This window comes from Odocoileus virginianus, chromosome 6 (genome assembly GCF_023699985.2).
Source record: "Odocoileus virginianus isolate 20LAN1187 ecotype Illinois chromosome 6, Ovbor_1.2, whole genome shotgun sequence".
NCBI lineage: Eukaryota > Metazoa > Chordata > Mammalia > Artiodactyla > Cervidae > Odocoileus > Odocoileus virginianus.
The window spans coordinates 16,534,590-16,553,804 of record NC_069679.1 but is presented as its reverse complement, the minus strand read 5'-3'; the positions used below and the strand labels follow the sequence as shown (position 1 = coordinate 16,553,804).

Genomic DNA, 19,215 nt, shown 5'->3' with positions numbered 1-19,215 from the left:
AAAAATCCTAAATTTCCATTTGAGAAATGGGAGGCAGGTATTCTTGTTTTCCCCCACATAACCTTACGAGTAGCTGTAAATCCAAAGCTAGAAGTCAACTTGCTTCACATAGAAATTCTAACTCAATTAGAAGGAATGAGGGAAAGCTATTAAGTAAATGTGTGGTTAGTAAAAGCCACCCTGCTTTGAAGACCAGGAGCAAAGAACAGAAGAACAAGACAGCAAATCTGATGTTTTCTAACTGAACTTACACTTCAATTATACTTTGGTATAATTATAATATTTTAACAAGGAAAATAGAATCCAATGAGTGCTTATAGGATCTGAACAATTAGGGCTGGAAGATTTCTGTGCCTGCAGAGAGGAAAGTTCAGAGGAGAGGATATTTGAGCACAGTCTAGAAAGATGGGTAAGCAACCAAGCAGACTAGGTTGGAAAGGATGTTCCAGGAAAAAGAAATAACACCTGTAAATCCATGAAGTGTGAATAATTTTTTTAAAAGTTAGAATTGTGGCTATCAAGAAAGTCTAAATAATAAATTCATGTCATTGAATAAGCTCATAAATAAACCCAATTTATTAAACTCATCAACAATAAGGAAGTCAGTAACATCCAAAAAACAGTTCAAATTTGACTTTAGTTTATAGAAATGTATGTTCTTTGCTGGATAAAATTCATTTGCATCACCATGAACAGGAATGATTCACTGTTATCATTTTATAAAAGTTTATGTCTATTCTGCAAATCAAAGGTATACACCTTCACAGTGTCTGTTCATCCACAGTGAGTCTGCTAGACAAATCCTGGTATGAAATGAAAAGACTCCCAGTAATCTCTTTTGTCCATTTCCAAGTCTTGGACAATTTTCCCTTCTGTTACTGTTGTTATTCAGTTGCTAAGTTGTGTCCAACTCTTTGAGACACCATGGACTGTAGGGTGTCAGTCAGGCTTTCCTGTCCTTCAGTATCTCCCAAGTTTGCCCAAGTTCATGTCCATTGAGTTGGTGATGCCATCCAACCATCTCATCCTCTGTCATCCCCTTCTCCTCCTGCCCCAATCTTTCCCAGCAATAGGGTCTTTTCTAATGAGTCAGCTCCTTGTATCTGGTGGCCAAAGTATTGGAGCTGCAGCATCATCATTAGTCCTTCCAATGAATACTTAGGGTTAATTTCCTTTAGAATTGACTGGTTTGATCTTCTTGGTGTCCAAGGGACTCTCAAGAGTCTTCTCCAGCACCACAACTCAAAAGCATCCATTCTTTGGTGCTCAGCCTTTTTTATGGTCCAACTTTCACATCCATATTATGACTATTGGAAAAACCATAGCTTTGACTATATGGCCCTTGTGGGCAAAGTGATATTTCTGCTTTTTAATATATCAAGTTTGCCATAGCTTTCCTTCCAAGGAGCAAGCATCTTGTTTAGAAAATGTATAAAGATTGTTATGACTGATGTGAAGAGGATGAAGGCAGTCACAAGAAATAATCTGATACAGCAACAGGCCAAAGAAAAAACTGTATCACATGATCAAATTGACCAATGAGTTAAGAGTTGAAGGCTGTCTCAAGTGTCAGGAATTCAAGTCCACAGAAACAATAAAACTAAACCTCACAAAGGAACTTGGAACTCATCACCTAGCATCAGCCTCTGACTCATTGTTCTGGCCATCACTGGCTGGATGCCTGACACAGAAATACATCAGCAACCATGAAAGAAGGAACATTCTAAGAGGTATGAATATGGTTGATGATTGTTATAATAAGTAACTATTAGATTGAAAATACCGATCTGTTATTTCAGGACAGGGCTTTGAGACTGTAACTTTTGCAGTCAGCAATCAAATAAAGGTCTAGAGAATAGAATATACAAAATAACAGGCCATAGACCTAATCCCTTCTTGGTGAGGCATGGGTATGGAGAAAACATAGATAATAGAGACCCTATCAGATGCCCTGAACTTGCTTTAGAATTTTAGGGCTGGCACAAGGGCCCAGCCAATGACCAGGGCCCATTTCCTGCACAGGGAGCATCTGATGGGATTCAGGACATGTTATTGCTGAATATGGCACCCTGGCATATTGAGGGCTTCCCGGGTGTGCAGTGGTAAAGAATATGCCTGCCAATGAAGGGGACGTAAGAGACACAGATTCCATTCCCAGGTGAGGAAGATCCCCTGGAGGAGGAAAAGGCACCCACTCTAACATTCTTGCCTGGAAAATTCCATGGACATAGGAGCCTGATGAACTACAGTTCATAGGGTCACATAGAGTCAGACATGACTGAGTGTGCACACATTAGCTTATGGAATGTTTCAAGCTGAAGGAATTTGAGAGATGGAAGAGTGTGCAGGAAGGATTTTCTGACATTCTGAAGCAGATCATGAGATCTTCATATGAGAGGAGCCCTCTCTATGTCTAAGGGGGAAAAAGCATCTTTATCTCTGATCTAGATGGATAGGTCTTGTCAGTTTCTCCTCTCTTACTACACTTAGCTTGTACTTTTGTTCTTTCACATCTGTCCATGTCTTCCCACTTTTTGTCAAACCTAGCGTAAAAATGCTCAGGTTTAATCACTTCTTAGGGTCTTCATTTCCTTACAAGTGTTCCTATGTTCCTTATACTAAATAAATTTGTATGCTTTTATCTTATTAATCTGTCTTTTGTTACAGGGACGCCAGCCAAGAATTTAGAAGTGTAGAAGGAAAAGTATCCCCTACACTTCAAAGATTTGGGATAATTTAAGAGAATGAAGAGAGGTATATTCTCCCATTCTTGTCTTCCCCCATCTGTCTTGCACCTTACTTATTATAACAAGACAAGAATTCATCTGCCTGAATTAGGACAAAGTGGAAACATTATCTCAGGAGTCAAGCACAGGCCCAGTCTTAAAAACTTGGCCACTGGGTGAAAATCAGTGTCAGTCAAGAAAAATGGTTCTCTACTAAGAATCACTGTGGAGTTAATCAAACATAGATATGCAAAGACCTCAGTCCCCCCAAATTCAGATGCAGTAGGCCTAGGATCTTGGCATTATAAAATTTTTTATAGGCAATTCTGATGTGAGGTCAGGATTAGGGGACCCCTATCTAGGGACATGGATAACTTAGTATTGTTTTTCTCTGTAGTAGACTTGGAATACAATCAAGTTGTGGAACTTCAAGGAGAAGGGAGACTATTCTAATACATAGGCTATAGAAAAAGATACTTGAGTACTAGGCAAACAGACATCTTAAAACATTTTTTTAAATTAATGGGCTTGTTGGTTCAGAGCAATTTTATTTTATTTTTTAAAGATATTATTTATTTATCTAGGCTGTACTGGGTATTCATCGCAGTGTGTGAGCTTCCCTAGTTGCGTTAGGCAGGCTTCTCCTGTTGTCTGGAGCTCAGGCTTATTTGTCTCACAGCATGTGGGATCTCAGTTCCCAGACCAGAGATGCAACCCTTGTCCTCTGCATTGGAAAACAGATTCACCCCCACTGGACCACCAGGGGAGTCCTCAGGACAAAATTTTAGATTCACAGAAAAATTGAGTAGAAAGTACAAAGAGTTCCCATATGCCTCTTCTTCCTTTTCCCTTTTCCTAACCACACAGTTCAAAAATTTCCTATTATTAACATTTTATTTTACTGTAGTGCTTATGTTACAATTGATAAATCAGTATTAATACAGTAATACTGGGACTTCCTTGATGACCCAGTGGTTAAGAATCCACCTTTCCATGCAGGGGACACAGGTTCAATCCCTGGTCCGGGAACTGAGATCCCACATACCACAGAGCAACTGAGCCTACATCTGAGCCCATGCACTCTGGAGTCTGGGCGCAGCAACTACTGAGCCCACACGTGACAACTAGAAAGTCCATATACCACAACCAAATAGCCCACATGATGCAACTAAGACCAGATGCAGCCAATAAAATTATTTTTTAAAAGTACATTATTATTGGCCAAAGTCCACAACTTACACTAGAATTTGTTCTTGCTGTACACATTTTTGACAAGTGCATAATGTCATTGTATGGGAAGAAAGTTTTCCTTAGCACTCTTAGGTTCCTTGGCTGGGTCTGAAAATTCAACGGACAACGATCAATAGAAGAAAAGCATACAAATGTTATTAAATGTTCACATGCTCATAGGAGCATTCACAAGAAAATGAAAATCCAAATAAGTGGACACAGCAGGAAGCTTTTATACCCTTTAGACAAAGAAGCAATACCTTTGTAAAGAATTGACAAGACAAAGGGGTTTGGTCTCTGGATAATATACCAGAGATCAGACATAGTATACCCCTTCACCATACTATCTCTGGATAGTAAATGGTGAAGAAATAACTAAAAAGATAGTTTTTGAGATTCATTTGCAGATTCCACTGGTGTCCTCACTGGGACAATGACAGTCTCTCTCCTGTAAAAGGAAAATTTATTTTCTGCCTTTGGACAGAAAGGGAGAAGCTTGTTTTGCACTTCATGGTTCTTAATTGCCTTCAATGCAAAATAATTTTGATGTCAAAGAGCCATATTTTGGGCTGACATGTTCTGGTTTCTTTCGGTATGAACATGAAACATCTCTCCATTTATTTATATCCTCTTTTGATTTATTTCATCAAAGTTTTATAGTTTCCTCATATTAATCTTGTACATATCTTATTAGATTTACACCTAAGTATTTCATTTTTCTTTGGTGTTAATGGAAATGTTAGTGTCTTTATTTCAAATCCCAATTGTTCATTGCTGGTATATAAAAAAGCAACCAATTTATGTATATTAACCTTGTATCCTGTAGCTTTGCTATAAACAGACTAAATTTTACCCTGAAGATTATTGCAGCCTTTAAAAGTATTGGGCAAGAGTGTTTCACTGTTACATTTATGCTCCAGAAATGTTAATCTGGTAGTAGTGTGTAGAATGGATTGGAAGCAAAAGAGACTAAAGGCAGAGAGTCCATGTAGGAAAATTTTATGTGAGTCCTCTATGAGACAGTAGGTTCTGAATAAGGATATTGCAGCCCCAATGAAAAAATAGGAAAAGGTTTAACAGGCAAATACCCTAAATGTGCCCTGCTTCATATGTATGGGTCTCTTCTTACAACTTCCTCTTTGGGATGCCCTTGCCATCTTCTTCACCTAACTTCTAATTAATCCTCAAAGCTCAGAGCAGGTGTTGTGCCTTCCAAAAATACCTCCTTTCTACTGTCTCCTGGAGAAGGCAATGGCACCCCACTCCAGTACTCTTGCCTGGAAAATCCCATGAACGGAGGAGTCTGGTGGGCTGCAGTCCATGGGGTCACTAAGAGTCGGACACGACCGAGTGACTTCACTTTCACTTTTCATTTTCATGCACTGGAGAAGGAAATGGCAACCCCACTCCAGTGTTCTTGTCTAGGGAATCCCAGGGATGGGGGAGCCTGGTGGGCTGCTGTCTATGGGGTCGCACAGAGTCGGACACGACTGAAGCAACTTAGCAGCAGCAGCAGCTACTGTCTCCAGACAGTTACCTTGATCACAGCTGTAAGTGCTACTTATATTTATTAATATATTATGTATTAGTCCATTTACCTATCTCTATCATGAGTCCTGGGTGTTCATTGGAAGGACTGATGCCAAGGCTGAAACTCCAATACTTTGGCCACCTCATGCGAAGAATTGACTCATTGGAAAAGACCCTGATGCTCAGAGTGATTGGGGGCAGGAGGAGAAGGGGACAACAGAGGATGAGATGGCTGGATGGCATCACCGACTCGATGGGCATGAGTTTGAGTAAACTCCGGGAGTTGGTGATGGACAGGGAGGCCTGGCGTACTGCGATTCATGGGGTCGCAAAGAGTCAGACAAGACTGAGCGACTGAACTGAACTGACTGATCATGAGCTCATGAATCAGAGTAGCCCAGTAGCTGGCCTAAAAAACATACACACAAACGAATAATTCATTCTGTGAGGCTGCCAGGGCTAACAAGCAGCCCGGACCTAAGTTTCGGTTTCCCCTGAAATGGTAAGATTCCCCACCCCTATCAGGCCGCCTGGAGCCAGCCAATCAACAGGCGCCCAAAAGGGAACAAAGGGAACATGAGGGAAAGCGGAAAAGCCCGAGAACGCCTAAGTTTGAACAAAAGCCCGCGGAAGTTTGTACCAATAAAATTGCTTTGCAAACATGTAACCAATCCGCTTAAGCCAGCTACCAACTGCTTATGTTCACCCTATAAATTTGGGTAACAGCTGGGGCTCGGGGCTCTCTGACCCTGCACCACTGCGTTGGATGCGGCAGGAGCCCTGGCTCGAGTCAGTAATAAACTTCCCTTTTTTTTCGAGTTGCATTGTCTTGGAAGCCTTCTCTCTTCCCGCTCGGGGATTAGGACATCGGGCAAAACACATTCAAGTCCACTGTTGAAATTCATATATCAAGTATGTGACAGTTATTACATCAGATTTTCATGTATATTTTCTCCTAAGGAACTGAAATCATAAAACTTGCAAAAAAAATGAAGCTTCAAGTAAGGAAGGAAATACCATTTCATACCAGGAAGTGATCAGTTCCTCAAAACTGTGTTTTAAGTCTCATTGTTTCTAAAATAAGCTTACCCTCCCTGTGGCTACAGTGTAATTGATACTGTTTAAATAGCAGGTTTGAAAATCTAAGTGTTTCATCCATACTGTCCATAAGAAATTCATTTTCCAAGCTAGAGGTTTCTCTTTCTTAGGGTTTGGAACCCTTCCCCACACAGGCAGACCTACCATGCCTGGGATGAGAACAACAGACAAAAGCTTCTGGTCCTGGGACTAACTACTGCTGCTAGAGCCACATTGTGGAGACCTGGTAAGCCCCACAGCTGGGGAGAGAGTGGGCAGTGAAGATAACTGGGAGATCCAGGTCAAATAGAAGGAGGGTAAATGTTTCAGGAAGGAAGAGACAAGATTTCTTTTTCTTTGTAAAAATATTTATTTATTTGGTTGCATTGGGTCTTAGTTGCTGCATGCAGGATCTTTGATCTTCATTGTGGCATGCAGGTTCTAGTTTAGTTGTGGCATGTGGGATCTAGTTTCCAGACCAACGATTGAACTTGGGCCCCCTGCTTTGGGAGCTCAGAGTCTTAGCTACTGGACCACCAGGAATCCGGGGAAGAGACAAGGTTTCTGACATGGGCAGCATCAAACACACGAGTGCAGGTCAAAGAGAAGAACAAGACCTACCAACCAGAGGAAAGGTTGTCTTACCTCAAATTCCTCCTCACTCAGCTTTAGTTTCTTCAAAACTATGAGACTCAAGTGAGAAAGAAGATGGTTAAAAAAAAAAGAGCTATAAAATCGTAAAAGGCAGAATACAGATCTTAATGGTTACAAGCAATAATTTCTCTCTTGTTGCTTCTACTGCTACGATCTATTTTCTCTCTCGTTGCACAGAAAAGATGGGGCCACATCTTCTGGGACGTTCTTCTCTCCTCTTATTGCTGCTGGGAATGTGGTGGGCAGTGCGTCCTCTTGGTGCTGTGCCAAAAGGTCTCACCAAGGCTCGCTGGTTTGAAATTCAGCACATACAGCCAAGGCTTCTCCCATGCAACAAGGCAATGAGTGGCGTCAATAACTATACGCGGCACTGCAAGCCTGAAAACACCTTTCTGCACAACTCCTTCCAGGATGTGATTGCTGTCTGTGATTTGCCCAACATCATCTGTAAGAATGGCCAGCACAACTGTCACCAGAGTCCAAAGCCTGTCAACCTGACTCAGTGCAATTTAATTGCGGGAAGGTATCCTGACTGCCGCTACCATGACGCTGCTCAATACAAGTTCTTCGTTGTCGCCTGTGACCCCCCTCAGAAGACCGACCCCCCTTACCATTTGGTTCCTGTACACTTAGATAAGATTGTTTAAAGGTCACTTTGCTTCTCGCTTAGCACAAATTCTCTTATGATCTCCTCTGATTTTCTTGTCTTTTATTGATTTTCCTGGTTCCCATAGAAGGAAAAAGGAGAGTATTGGAAAAACTAGAGTGATGAGGATACCAGACCAGAGTTGGAACAAAAAAAAAATCAGATTCTTTTCTGCTTTGGAGCTCTGTGTTTTGAAGGAAGGTAGTAGATAAAAGGGTAAAGGTGGGTCCAGACTTCCATATTTTTAACCTTAGGAATTTGGCCAATGTTTGCTGTATTGTGTTCAGAGCAATAAAACCATTTTTGGTTGCATTATAATGAGTGTGTGTATAAGTATGTTTGAGATCCCTTTCATGTCGTTGCCAGCCTGGAGCTATCTAGGCCTGCATTTGCCAATTTTCTAAGAACTACTTTGGCCCTAGGCAAACTTTGAGGTTATTTAGCAACCTGGGGCCTCCACCAGGTTTCTGAGATTAAAGAGCAAGAAAATTCTCCATCCCTTCAAAACTCTGCTCATAGCTTTACATATTTCCCTTGAAATAATCGTCTGTGTTTGTTGGAGGTGGCACTGATTCAGAGTGCTAATGGCATTTCATACACAGGTTCTAACACTGGTAACTGAGGCATCCTAGATCTTAACTATTTGTTTCTATATTTAACCAGATAATGTTTTAAATATCAATAGTTGAAGGGGCCTTCCCTGGTGGTACAGAGGATACGGGTTCAATCCCTGGTTCATTGGAAGATTCACACTCTGAAGAGCAACTCACCCCATGCACAAGTGCTGAAGCCCCTGTGCCTAGAGCCTGAGCTACTAAACCAGAGAAGCCCCTGCCATGGGAAACCCGCTCACCGCACGAAGGAGTAGCCCCCACTCACCGCAGCTAGAAAAGGCCAGTGAGCAACAATAAAGACCCAGCTCAACCAAAAATAATAATAAAAAAATGCTGATAATAATCCACAGTAACCTTAGAGTCAAGTCTCCCATTCTCTATTAGAATAAACAAAGAGAAAGCATCGATCACAGGGTGGGGAAGCACTGGGAAACTAAAAACTTTCTTGTTCTACTCACTGGGGTTTTGGAACAGATTTTTTTTTTTTTTAAATCATATACATCTTTGTTTACTGCAACAACAGGTTTAATCAGCCTAAGGGAGTTGTGACTTTCATTCAGCTGTCCCTTCGAGGGGTCAGACTCGTGGATACCCTTTAGACTCTGGCTCCTGACACATTGCTCACTCCGGTGGGTGCCCAATCTTCTGCCTCAGTTCCTGCTATGATATCGAGTGTCATAGGATTTCCTTCCCTTTGTACCTCAGCTTCCAACACTTGGTAAGAGAAAGTGCGTGTGGTTCACCCTAATGACCTCTGTGCCCCGTTCTCAACTTGTGTGTCTTATTTCCTAATCACCCATCATGAAGGGCGTGGTTGTCACGGAGCAGGGGGAAGCCGTGTCTGGAGACGTTCCTGATAGCCACAGTTGGTGCTGAGCTGCTCCAGGCAGCTAGAAGGTAGCGAGTCGAGGGAGGCTCTAACAGCCTTCAGGATGCCCCTCGACAGGATGAGTGGCTGGCGGAGGCAGTAGTACTGTGATGGAGAGGCCCTCGACCAGGTTCTCTGGGAGGGCCCACTGAGTCTGTCACTGGTGCGTCTGACTTGCCCACACCCTTGTTTGAGTGGAAGCTGTGTCCTGGAATAGGTATTTGACTTAGAAATTGAAGGACTGGGATTAAGAATTTAGGCCTTAGGAGTAAGGGAGAAAAAATAATTTTCCACAAACCCTTCTAGGTTCTTGGCCTAGACCCCTCTGTAATAAAAAGATTAGCAGAAAAAACAATTTTAGTTACACATGTACATATGGGAGCCCCACAAAGATATGAGCCTCAAAAGACAGGAAACCCTGAAGGGTTTTAGAGTCTGTGTCTCTAGTGGCATCCCAGGGCCAAGCCTGGTTCCAGGACCATTAATGCTGGCTTAGAGATGCCACAGTTCTCAGGGGAAAAGAGCTAAGTAAACAATTCATATATATTTCTTACCCACAGAGTATGGAAACAGAATTTGAGTATCAGGTCAGATGACATCGTACTTTTAAAATTTTATACTGACTACAGGAGGTGGAGCCAATAAAAACATTATGCCCCTCTTACTGCTTTACTTATTGACTTGGCCATTTTAAAAAGTTCCATTGGGGGGAGGGGGCGGTGGAGAAGAATACAATTGAAAACCGTTTCACTGATAAATTCAATACTGTTTTTAATTTGTAATGCTTTGGGGACTTTTTTGTTGTTGTTTTGAAAATGCCACACTATCTGTGCTGTGCTGTGCTTGGTCACATCCAACTCTTTGTGACCCCGTGGACTACAGCCTGCCAGGCTCCTCTGTCCATGGGGATTCTCCAGGCAAGAGTATTGAAGTGGGAAAAACAAAAAAAGAGTACTGAAGTGGGTTGCCATGCCCTCCTCCAGGGGATCTTCCCAACCCAAGGATCAAACCCAGGTCTCCTGTGTTGCAGGCAGATTCTTTACTGACTGAGCCGCCAGGGAAGCCCAAGAATACTGGAGTGGGCAGCCTGTCCCTTGCACACTATCTACACAGGGCTAATAGAAACAGAAGAGGTGATGTTTACATATGAGGCCAGTCCATAGAGGAAGCCTGTGTGTGGGTGGCAGAAGCAAGGCCCAGGAACCTCATGGGAAGGAAGAGCACATGCTCTTGAGGAGAGGAATTCTTCTGGAGCTCCTCACTCTTCTTGATAGATTTTATCATACCCTGCCCTCTCTCATGGCCTCCTTTCATTTTTAATGTGATTAATTACTTTTCAAAAATTAAACAGTGTAGATAAATACAAACTAATATATAGCAGGCAAATAAATATTGCTTTTTATTTGCTTACTATTTAAAAATATATATATAAAAACATTGGAGCCCATTTTATTCCTCTCTCCGTTTCCATTCCTCTTAACTCTTCTCAAATGATATTATAAATTTAGGGTGTTTCCAGTCCTATTTTTTATATTTATACCTCATGTATGATATATTCATAAACAAAATATAGTTTTCATGTACAATTTTAAAATAATTTACATAAATATTATCATGTAATACAAATCATTCTGCAAGTTGTTGTTTTTGTTCATTCAGCAGTTTTTTTTTAAGATTCGTCAGTATTAAAATATATCTTATTGTTCTTTTATTATTACTGATGTTTTTCCCTGTGTATTAATAAACCATTATTTATTTATCAATCATCTGTTGATGGATTTTTGGGATGCTCCCAAATTTCCACTCTAATAAGCAGTGTTGCAGTGATATCTTTGTATATTTCTTTGTATGTACATTTCTTTGTGTGCAAAAGTTTTTACCAAGGTATATCTAGATGTGGAATTTCCAAGTCATATATATTTTTAATTTTGCCAAATATTGCTGTATTTTCTTCAAACTTGTCAACTGAAAGAAAGACACCCAGCATAAGAATTGAGAGTTTAAGTTGTATTCATGGTCTTACTGAGGACTAGAGCCTGGGAGACAGCCTCTCAGTTAGTTCTGAGGAACTGTTTCAAAGAGGTAGGGGAAGAATCAGTTTATATATGAGTTTTTTGGCTCGGGAATACATGCAGTCAAGCATGGTGATGGTGGTGGTGGTTTGGTTTCTGAGTCATGTTTGACTCTTGTGACCCTGTGGACTGTAGCCCACCCACCAGGCTTCTCTTCCATGGGATTTTCCAGGCAAGAACACTGGAATGGGTTGCCATTTCCTTCTACAGGGAGGATTGCAGGTGGATTCTTTACCACTGAGCCACCAGGGAAACAGTCAAACATACGTCTTGGTAAAAGATTACTGTTAATCACAAAGAACAGACAATCTCAAATTAATTATTTTAGTGACTTTTATGTATGACAAGGGGCAAGAATCAGGAGTCATTGACATTATTCTTGAGATAACTATCCAGGGGCCTGTTTATTCAGAGCACAGAGTATTTCATCCTGTTTTTCATCCTCAGTTCCCCAGAGGGTGCCCTGTCAGAGAGCAATTGCAGTGGGTTGCAGCCTAATCCTTGTATAACTGGGTGATGAAAGATGTTCTTTGATCTTCTTTGTTCACAAACTGATTGGAGCAGATTGTGTTTTTCAAAGATGTCCATGTCAATATATCTCATTCTCTATGCTCCTCTTATAGTGTGATATTGCCTTTTCTCTATCAGACAGGTCTATGTTCTCTTTCCTTGAGTACGGGTTAGTCTTAGAAACTCCCTTCTAATGAACAGAATGTGGTGAGAATGACACTGTATGACTTTCAAAGCCAGGTCATAGCAGGTGATACAGCTTCTGCCTGACTTTCTATGTTGTGGGACACCCACACTTGGATCCAATCATCATGCCATGAAGAAGATGGTGCCACATGGAGGCCTTGTATAGATAATCCAGCCAGCAGGTCCAGCAAAGGTATCAGCCAACATGAGCCATCCAACATATGGGTGAATAAACCTTCAGATAATTCCAGCTCCCAACCTCTGAGTCTTCCATCTGCAGCCTCAGACATTGGAACAGAGACAAACTGCTCCCGCTATGTCCTATCTGAACTGTTGGATCACTGGGAGCATAAGAAATGATTGTTTTATGTTACCAAGTTTGGGGGTAACTTGTTTCACACATGTATTAACTGAACCATTGATTGTTTAATTTCACTCTCTCACCAGAAACTATGGTGTGTGAGTCTTCGTAGCTCAATTATTTGTCTCTGGCAAAACATAAAGAGTATAATGGAAAAAAAAAAAGAGTATAATGGTCCAGCATTTTTGCCAATCTGATTGGTATGAAAGCACAGCATCGTTGTGTAGGGGGAAAAAAAAAAGCAATGTTATTTGTAATTTTAGATCCTTAACTCCTAGTACATTGCCTGACACTAATGGGTTTCTCTCTTTCTTGTTTTAGTTTTTTGGCCATGCCGCACATAGGATCTTAGTTCCCCAACCAGGGATCAAACCTCTCTTCCCTCCTGTGGAAGCATAGAGTCCCAACCACTGAAATGCCAGGGAATTCCCACTGGTGGGCTTCTAATAAATAAATAAAAGATGCTAAAATGCATAAACAAATTCCAATCAGGAGTGGAAAAATTTAGACAAGTATAGGACTTCCCTGGTAGTCCAGAGGTTAAGACTCCATGCTTCCAATGCAGATGCTGTGGGTTTGATCCCTGGTCAGAGAAGGAAGATTCCACATGCCTCGTGATGTGCCCCCCCCAAAAAGTTACATAACTACAAATTTAAAGAAATTTTACAAATGAACCAACCCATAACCATCAAAACATCACAATACTGAAAGACAAAGAAAGACTGAATTAATGGAGACACATATTTAAAAAGGGCTTCTCTGGTGGTTCAGAGGGTAAAGAATCTGCCTTCAATGCGAGAGACCTGGGTTCGATCCCTGGCTTGGGAAAATCCCCTGGAGGAGGGCATGGCAACCCACTCCAGTATTCTTGCCTGGAGAATCCCCAAGGACAGTGGAGCCTGGTGGGCTACAGTCCATGGGGATCACAAAGAGTCAGACATGACTAAGCACAGCACCATCACAGCACATATTAAAAGAGACTATAGAGACATGACTAAATGCATGGTATGAGCCTGGATGGTATCCTGAAACAAAAAAAAAATTTTTTTTTCTTTTGTTAAAGATAGCAGTTGACGAAAGTTGAATATAGTCTGCAGGTTAGATAATAGTATAGTTTTAATGCAAATTTCCTGTTTTTGATAAGTATACTTATATTAAACCCTTGTAAAAAGAGCGTTCTTGTCTTTAGGAAATGTATAGTGTACTTAGGGAAAAAGGCAACATGTCCATAACTTATTCTCAAAAAAATTGTATATCTGTGCATAAATATATGACTAATACAGCAAATGAGGCTCCCTGGTGGCCCAGTGGTAAAGCGCCTGCCAATGCAGGAGATGCAAGTTCGATCCCTGAGTTGGGAAGAGCCCCTAGAGAAGGAAAAGGCAACTCACTCCAGTATTCCTGCCTGGGAAATCCCATGGACAGAGGAGGCTGGTGGGCTACAGTCTATGGGGTTTCAAAAGTGTTGGACACAACTTAGCAACTAAACAACAATAATAAAGCAAATAGGAAAGATGTTATTGCTTAGAGAATATAGACAAATGGTGTACAGGAATTCTTTGTATCATTTTTGCAGCCATTCTGTACATCTGAAATTATTTCAAAATAAAAAGTTAAAAAACAATTTCAGCACAAACATTTACTACTTGTACAAGTTACTTACCTTTGCAGATAATCAGTGCCTCATTTACTAACATGAAATGAAATATTTCCTGCCATGCGGTGGGCAAGAAGTGCCACAGCTATCTGAGATTCTGGCCCCTAAATGTGAATTTGTGAGTCATGCCAACAAGCAGCACCACTCCCTACATGAGAAACTTAAGGATGTCATAGTCATCAGTGATCACAGCCCTCCAGTGTGACCTAAGGGAATTCAAGAAGAGAAAAATGTTTCTGTAAAAATGCAGGATGTTGGCCCCAGATAACTGAGATGCATATGCAAAGAATGACTTCAATAATCTCAGAATCTCGCATCTTCCCATACATAGGTTGCTGCTGCTGCTAAGTCATGTTCAACTCTGTGCAACCCTATGGACTGCAGCCCACTAGGCTCTTCTGTCCCTGGGATTCTGCAGACAAGAATACTGGAGTGGGTTGCCATTTCCTTCTCCAGGGATCTTCCAGACCCAGAGATCAAACCCAGGTCTCTTACATCTTAACTTCATTGCTAGGCAGGTTCTTTACCACTAGCGCCACCTGGAAAGCCTTCCCACTAAATGCCTTAACTTGATATCTGGTTTTCCTTACTTACCAATAATCTTTGATGTTCCCACTGCCTGTCTGCTTTGTTGCAAACTTGTATATAGCCTGACTCCCTCTCCCGCCTCCTCAAAACAGTCTCTCAGGGCTACTGAGATGCTGTCTCCCCGGCTGGGGGTCCTAAACATTCACACCAGGTAAAACACTCTCTACTTTCAGGTTGTGGCTACTTTTTAAGTCGACACTAAGATAAGATATTATGTCTACTTACTTTCCTTTATAGAATCTACCAACTCCACTCTGGCACCCTGAAAATCACCAGGTACAGAAATGTGAAAAAGACCCAGTTGATAGTAGCTTTAAGCTAAGTGGAAAAAACAACCAAGAAAACTGGAATGTTTAACAAAAAGTGATTATTACTAGTTCTCGAAGTGGCTTCAAGACCTGAACGACCTAATGTAGACACAAGCATACGTATAAGAGGTTTAATGAAATTCCTGGTATATCATAAAAGTAGTTCCATCTTCCTTTTGGATGATTACAAGCTTCAAGGAAAGTTTTTTTAGCCCTCTTAAAAAAATCCTCAAATAGCCCCCTTTCTAGCCAGCTTTCATCCTCCTGTCTTGCTCTCCCCACCCCACCACTGTGACTTGCCACAGCAGTCTGGCACCCCTGGTGTCTCTCTGTGTTCAAATTTCCTCTTATTATAAGGACACCAGTCACACTGGATTAGGGCCTATCTAAGGGCTCATTTTAATTCATTCACTTCTTTAAAGAGCTTCACTTCAAATGCACCTCACATTTCCAACAAGGTAGGGCTTTAAACATAAATTTTGGGAGAACACAATTCAACCTGTAAAAGAGATTATAAAAAGAAGTTTCACAAGCATCCCAAGGAACTAAGTGATGGTGGAGGTGGTGTTCAGTCACTAAGTTGTATCCGTTAAGGCATCCTTATATTTATGTCTTTAAATGCAGTTTGACAACTTTTCTGAAGTGAGGATACAATGCATCAAGTTAAGCTGTTCCCTAGTCTTAGGACAACTGTTTTGTGGTTGTCTACCAGTGATTTGGGGGATTTCACAGACAGCAGCTTCTAAGTTCTAGACCCACAACGTGGATCTGTTCTCTGGGAGCCTTGAAGCTGGGACAGTACAGACGATGAAGAAGGGACAGGAGGTTAGAAGAAAGACAGAGGGAATTATAATGTGGTGTCAGGAAGTATGGATGAGACTTAGAGAGAAAAAAGGACGAGAAAACAAGATCAGAAATGATGGCACACTTGCGTGGGTTCTGTTGACTACCTGGAGGGTTATGACTAAATCGGGTCACTCGGAAGTAGGAGAAACCTCTGTTTTGTTTTGTTTTTCTCACAAGAAATAGAGCTCTGCTTTTCCAGAATTCCATCTTCTTTTCTTGGGCTCTCGGGATTGGTGGGCAGCCTCTATGGCAAGCCTGGTATTTTACCTAAACTCAGCAGTATGGTGCCCAGATTTACTGTTTTTACAGTCTCCATGTACTCTTGCAATTCCTTCAAAAATTAATATAGCGAGAGATATTTTTTAAAAAATCAGTTCTTTCCTCAATATGTTTCTTTACCAGCTGCTGCCTATGTGCCACAACTACTGAGCCCCTGCTTTATAGCCTATGAGCTGCAAGTACTGAGCCCGAGTGCTGCAACTACTGAAGGCTGGGCACCTTAGAGCCAGTGGTCTGCAACAAGAGAAGCCCCGCAGCTAGAAGCCCTCACATTGCAACTAGACGGAGAGTAGCCTCCACTCCCCTGCATGCAGCCATAAAGATGCAGCACAGCCAAAAATAAATTAAAAAAAAAAATCATTTGACTGTAATTGTGTGGGTATGTCTCTGGCCTGTCTATGCTGTTCCATTGATTTATGTGTTTATTCTTCCACCAATTCACACAGAAATATGTACTTAGGTGTTCAAAGCAGCTATCTTCATAATCACCCAGAAAGGAACCAGTGCAAATGTCCAACAGGTGAATGGATAAATAAGCTGTGGAACATCCACAGCAATAAAAAGAAATGAACCATTGATTCACACAACGACTTTAATAAATTTCAAAGGCATTGAGGAAGTGAGATGAAACTATCCTACCTACACTTGTTACAAGCCACAAAGAAACCCAAAGTGTATGGGGAATTTACTGAATGCTTTGCAGACCTGCTTGCGATTTGTCCCCTAGAAAGTAGCTCCTGGGAGGCAGTTTTGAAGGGCTTCCAGGAGTGTCATGGTCTAGTCTCCAGGAAATTCACTCTCATTCTGAACCTTCTACCAGGACCTCCATCATGCATCATGAATCATGCACACAGAGGGCTGTCTCACATTGGTGATCCATTCCCCAAACCAGTACTGAAGCGCCTTTCATCACAGACAGGAAGATGAGCACCCCTTAGCGCTCCCACGTCCTCTGTGAGGGCTGAATCAGGCTGAGGAGGCAAGAGTGGAGATTGGCAGCCGCCTTTCATTTTCCAGTTAGAGATAAAGCTCAAAGTGCAACATGCTGATGAGACAGCACTTGGAAAAAAAGAACCTGATGTGATGGTCCTGTACTCTGTTCATTGAAGGACTCAGTTAAGGTGTGGATGGCTGATCTGTTTTAGGCTGGAAGACTATTGGCTGCTGGAATTGAAGGGAAATTTACCACAGAGAGAGGCAGGAGAAAATCAACCTGTCGCAAAAGGCAGAAGACACTGTGGTTTTGTCGGTACAGGTAAGACTGCAGGAGCAAGGAGTGTGCTGGAAGGCATTTTACCTGTCCACCAAGAATGCAGAATTCCTGGAGCTTGTTTGGTTTGAAGAATCTTCTGACAATTAACACTATCCTTCTTAGAAGAATCACTAGATATGGTCATTTCTGTCATGATGCAGATATCCATCTTCACATGTTAGCACCTCAGTTTTCAGATTAATCTGACTGGGTTAGTCTTCTGGAAGAGGTTAATACTCCTTTATTTACGGGGTAGCAAGACTCCCCCAGAGAAGGGAAACTTTTTTTTTGGCCGCACCACGTGGCATGCGGGATCTTAGTTCCTAGACCAGGGATAGAATCCAGGCTCCTGCAGTGGAAGCCTGGAGTCTAAACCGATGACTGCCAGGGAGGTCCCCTGCAAAGAGATCTCTGATTTGTCTCCCAACAACTGCTGTTTCTCCTTGACTCTGCCTGATGTCTCTAGGACAAGACTTGATCTTTCCCATTTCGGTGTCCTGTTTAGAGCACTTCCCGCCCCATCCACACCCACACCTTCTGGTTCCCTGGCTGTCCAGGGCTGCACCCAGACCATCTGTTACCCTCTATCACTTTATTCCCCAGATGGAGGCTCACATGGTTCCCTGGCCCAGAACCTGCAGGGAACCAGTAGTTAGAGCTGGTGACTGTGCAGAATAGATGCAGCAAAACTCCAAGTGAGTGTTTGAACCTCCACTAACCATTCTCTTAGCTCTAGAAGGAGGGAAAAAGAGGAACTGCTGGTTTGGAAACAATAGTGAGAAGAACTTAAGAAAAATTCTATCTAAAGAAAACAGATCTAGAAACAAAGTTTCCCTTTTATTCCCTCCTCCATCCTCACTGTAAGGAGTGAGATCCCTACTGCCATGGAATCAGCTATCCGCCCCTATCCCCCACAGACCCCAGGGTTAAGCACTCACTTTACCTAAAAACACACAATCAATTCCACCATTTATAAACGTAATACACATGATGACAGAACTGGTCAAACTGGTTGGCAGTAGATCTTTCTCTAGTTCTATGACCTTGTCTAGAGCCAGATGCAAGTATAAACAGTAAGTCATATGAAATGGTTAAGTGGTGACAGAAGCCGAGTCTAGTCTTTCCAATGGATATAATAAAGGATTGTCGAGAAGTGAGCAGGCTCGCAGCCACGTGCCCTGAGAACCTGTGAGAGCCCCCAGCAACTCAGGCAGGGAAAGCCGTGACTCCACAGCTCGCAGTGAAGGAGGGAGACTGGGGGATTTCACCTTGAGGAGATTCCAGTAGCAGAAAGAACAACAACAGGGAGGCCAGGACGCCTAGGGTTTAGTCTCAGTCTGACACTAGCTAGCAGCCGCCAGGAGCAGGTCACTTAACCTTTCTAAGACTCAGGTTTCCCCCTGTAAAAGGCAGAGCTTTCTTTAGGTAGGGAGGGCCAATGGGTGGCACATGTACACTCACCTCCGTGGAGCCTTTGGTAGAGACCACTGCTCCATCATATCACTGTTTAAGCATTTTTGTACACATTCTAGGCAGGCACTTCTAATTAGATTTGGTCCACAAGCTGAAATCTACTTATTTGACATCCTCCCCGCATTTGGTGATCCCTGAGGTCCTTCCTAGCTTCTGAATGAAGGAGTCCAAGTTTGCAAGTAAGAGAGGACCATCTTTCTGGTTTAGTAATAGCTCCCTCAAAAAAAGGAAAATGGGAATCTTAGGTCATAATTTCATACAGTCTTCCTCTGCCCCTGAGGCCAAACAGGGTCTCCCCCTGGGTCTCATGATCTTTCCTTCTGTGCCAGAGATATTTG

General features: G+C 42.1%; 1 protein-coding gene across 5 annotated transcripts; it reads left to right on the top strand.

Moving 5' to 3' along the window:
• Positions 1-1,640: 1,640 nt before the first annotated feature.
• RNASE6 (ribonuclease A family member 6) lies at positions 1,641-8,181 on the top strand. Of its 5 annotated transcripts, XM_020898359.2 has the most exons (4): positions 1,671-1,730; positions 2,668-2,754; positions 6,695-6,810; positions 7,395-8,181. In XM_020898359.2, exon 4 carries the CDS (start codon positions 7,400-7,402, stop codon positions 7,862-7,864), a length of 465 nt encoding a protein of 154 aa, XP_020754018.2. In that variant the 5' UTR covers positions 1,671-1,730; positions 2,668-2,754; positions 6,695-6,810; positions 7,395-7,399; the 3' UTR covers positions 7,865-8,181. The 5 variants fall into 5 exon arrangements, with proteins under 5 accessions (XP_020754016.2, XP_020754018.2, XP_070324607.1 ...); XM_020898357.2 differs by lacking the exon at positions 2,668-2,754 and having other exon boundaries at positions 1,641-1,730; XM_070468506.1 differs by lacking the exons at positions 1,671-1,730; positions 2,668-2,754 and adding an exon at positions 6,055-6,118.
• The last annotated feature ends 11,034 nt before the right edge of the window (positions 8,182-19,215 follow it).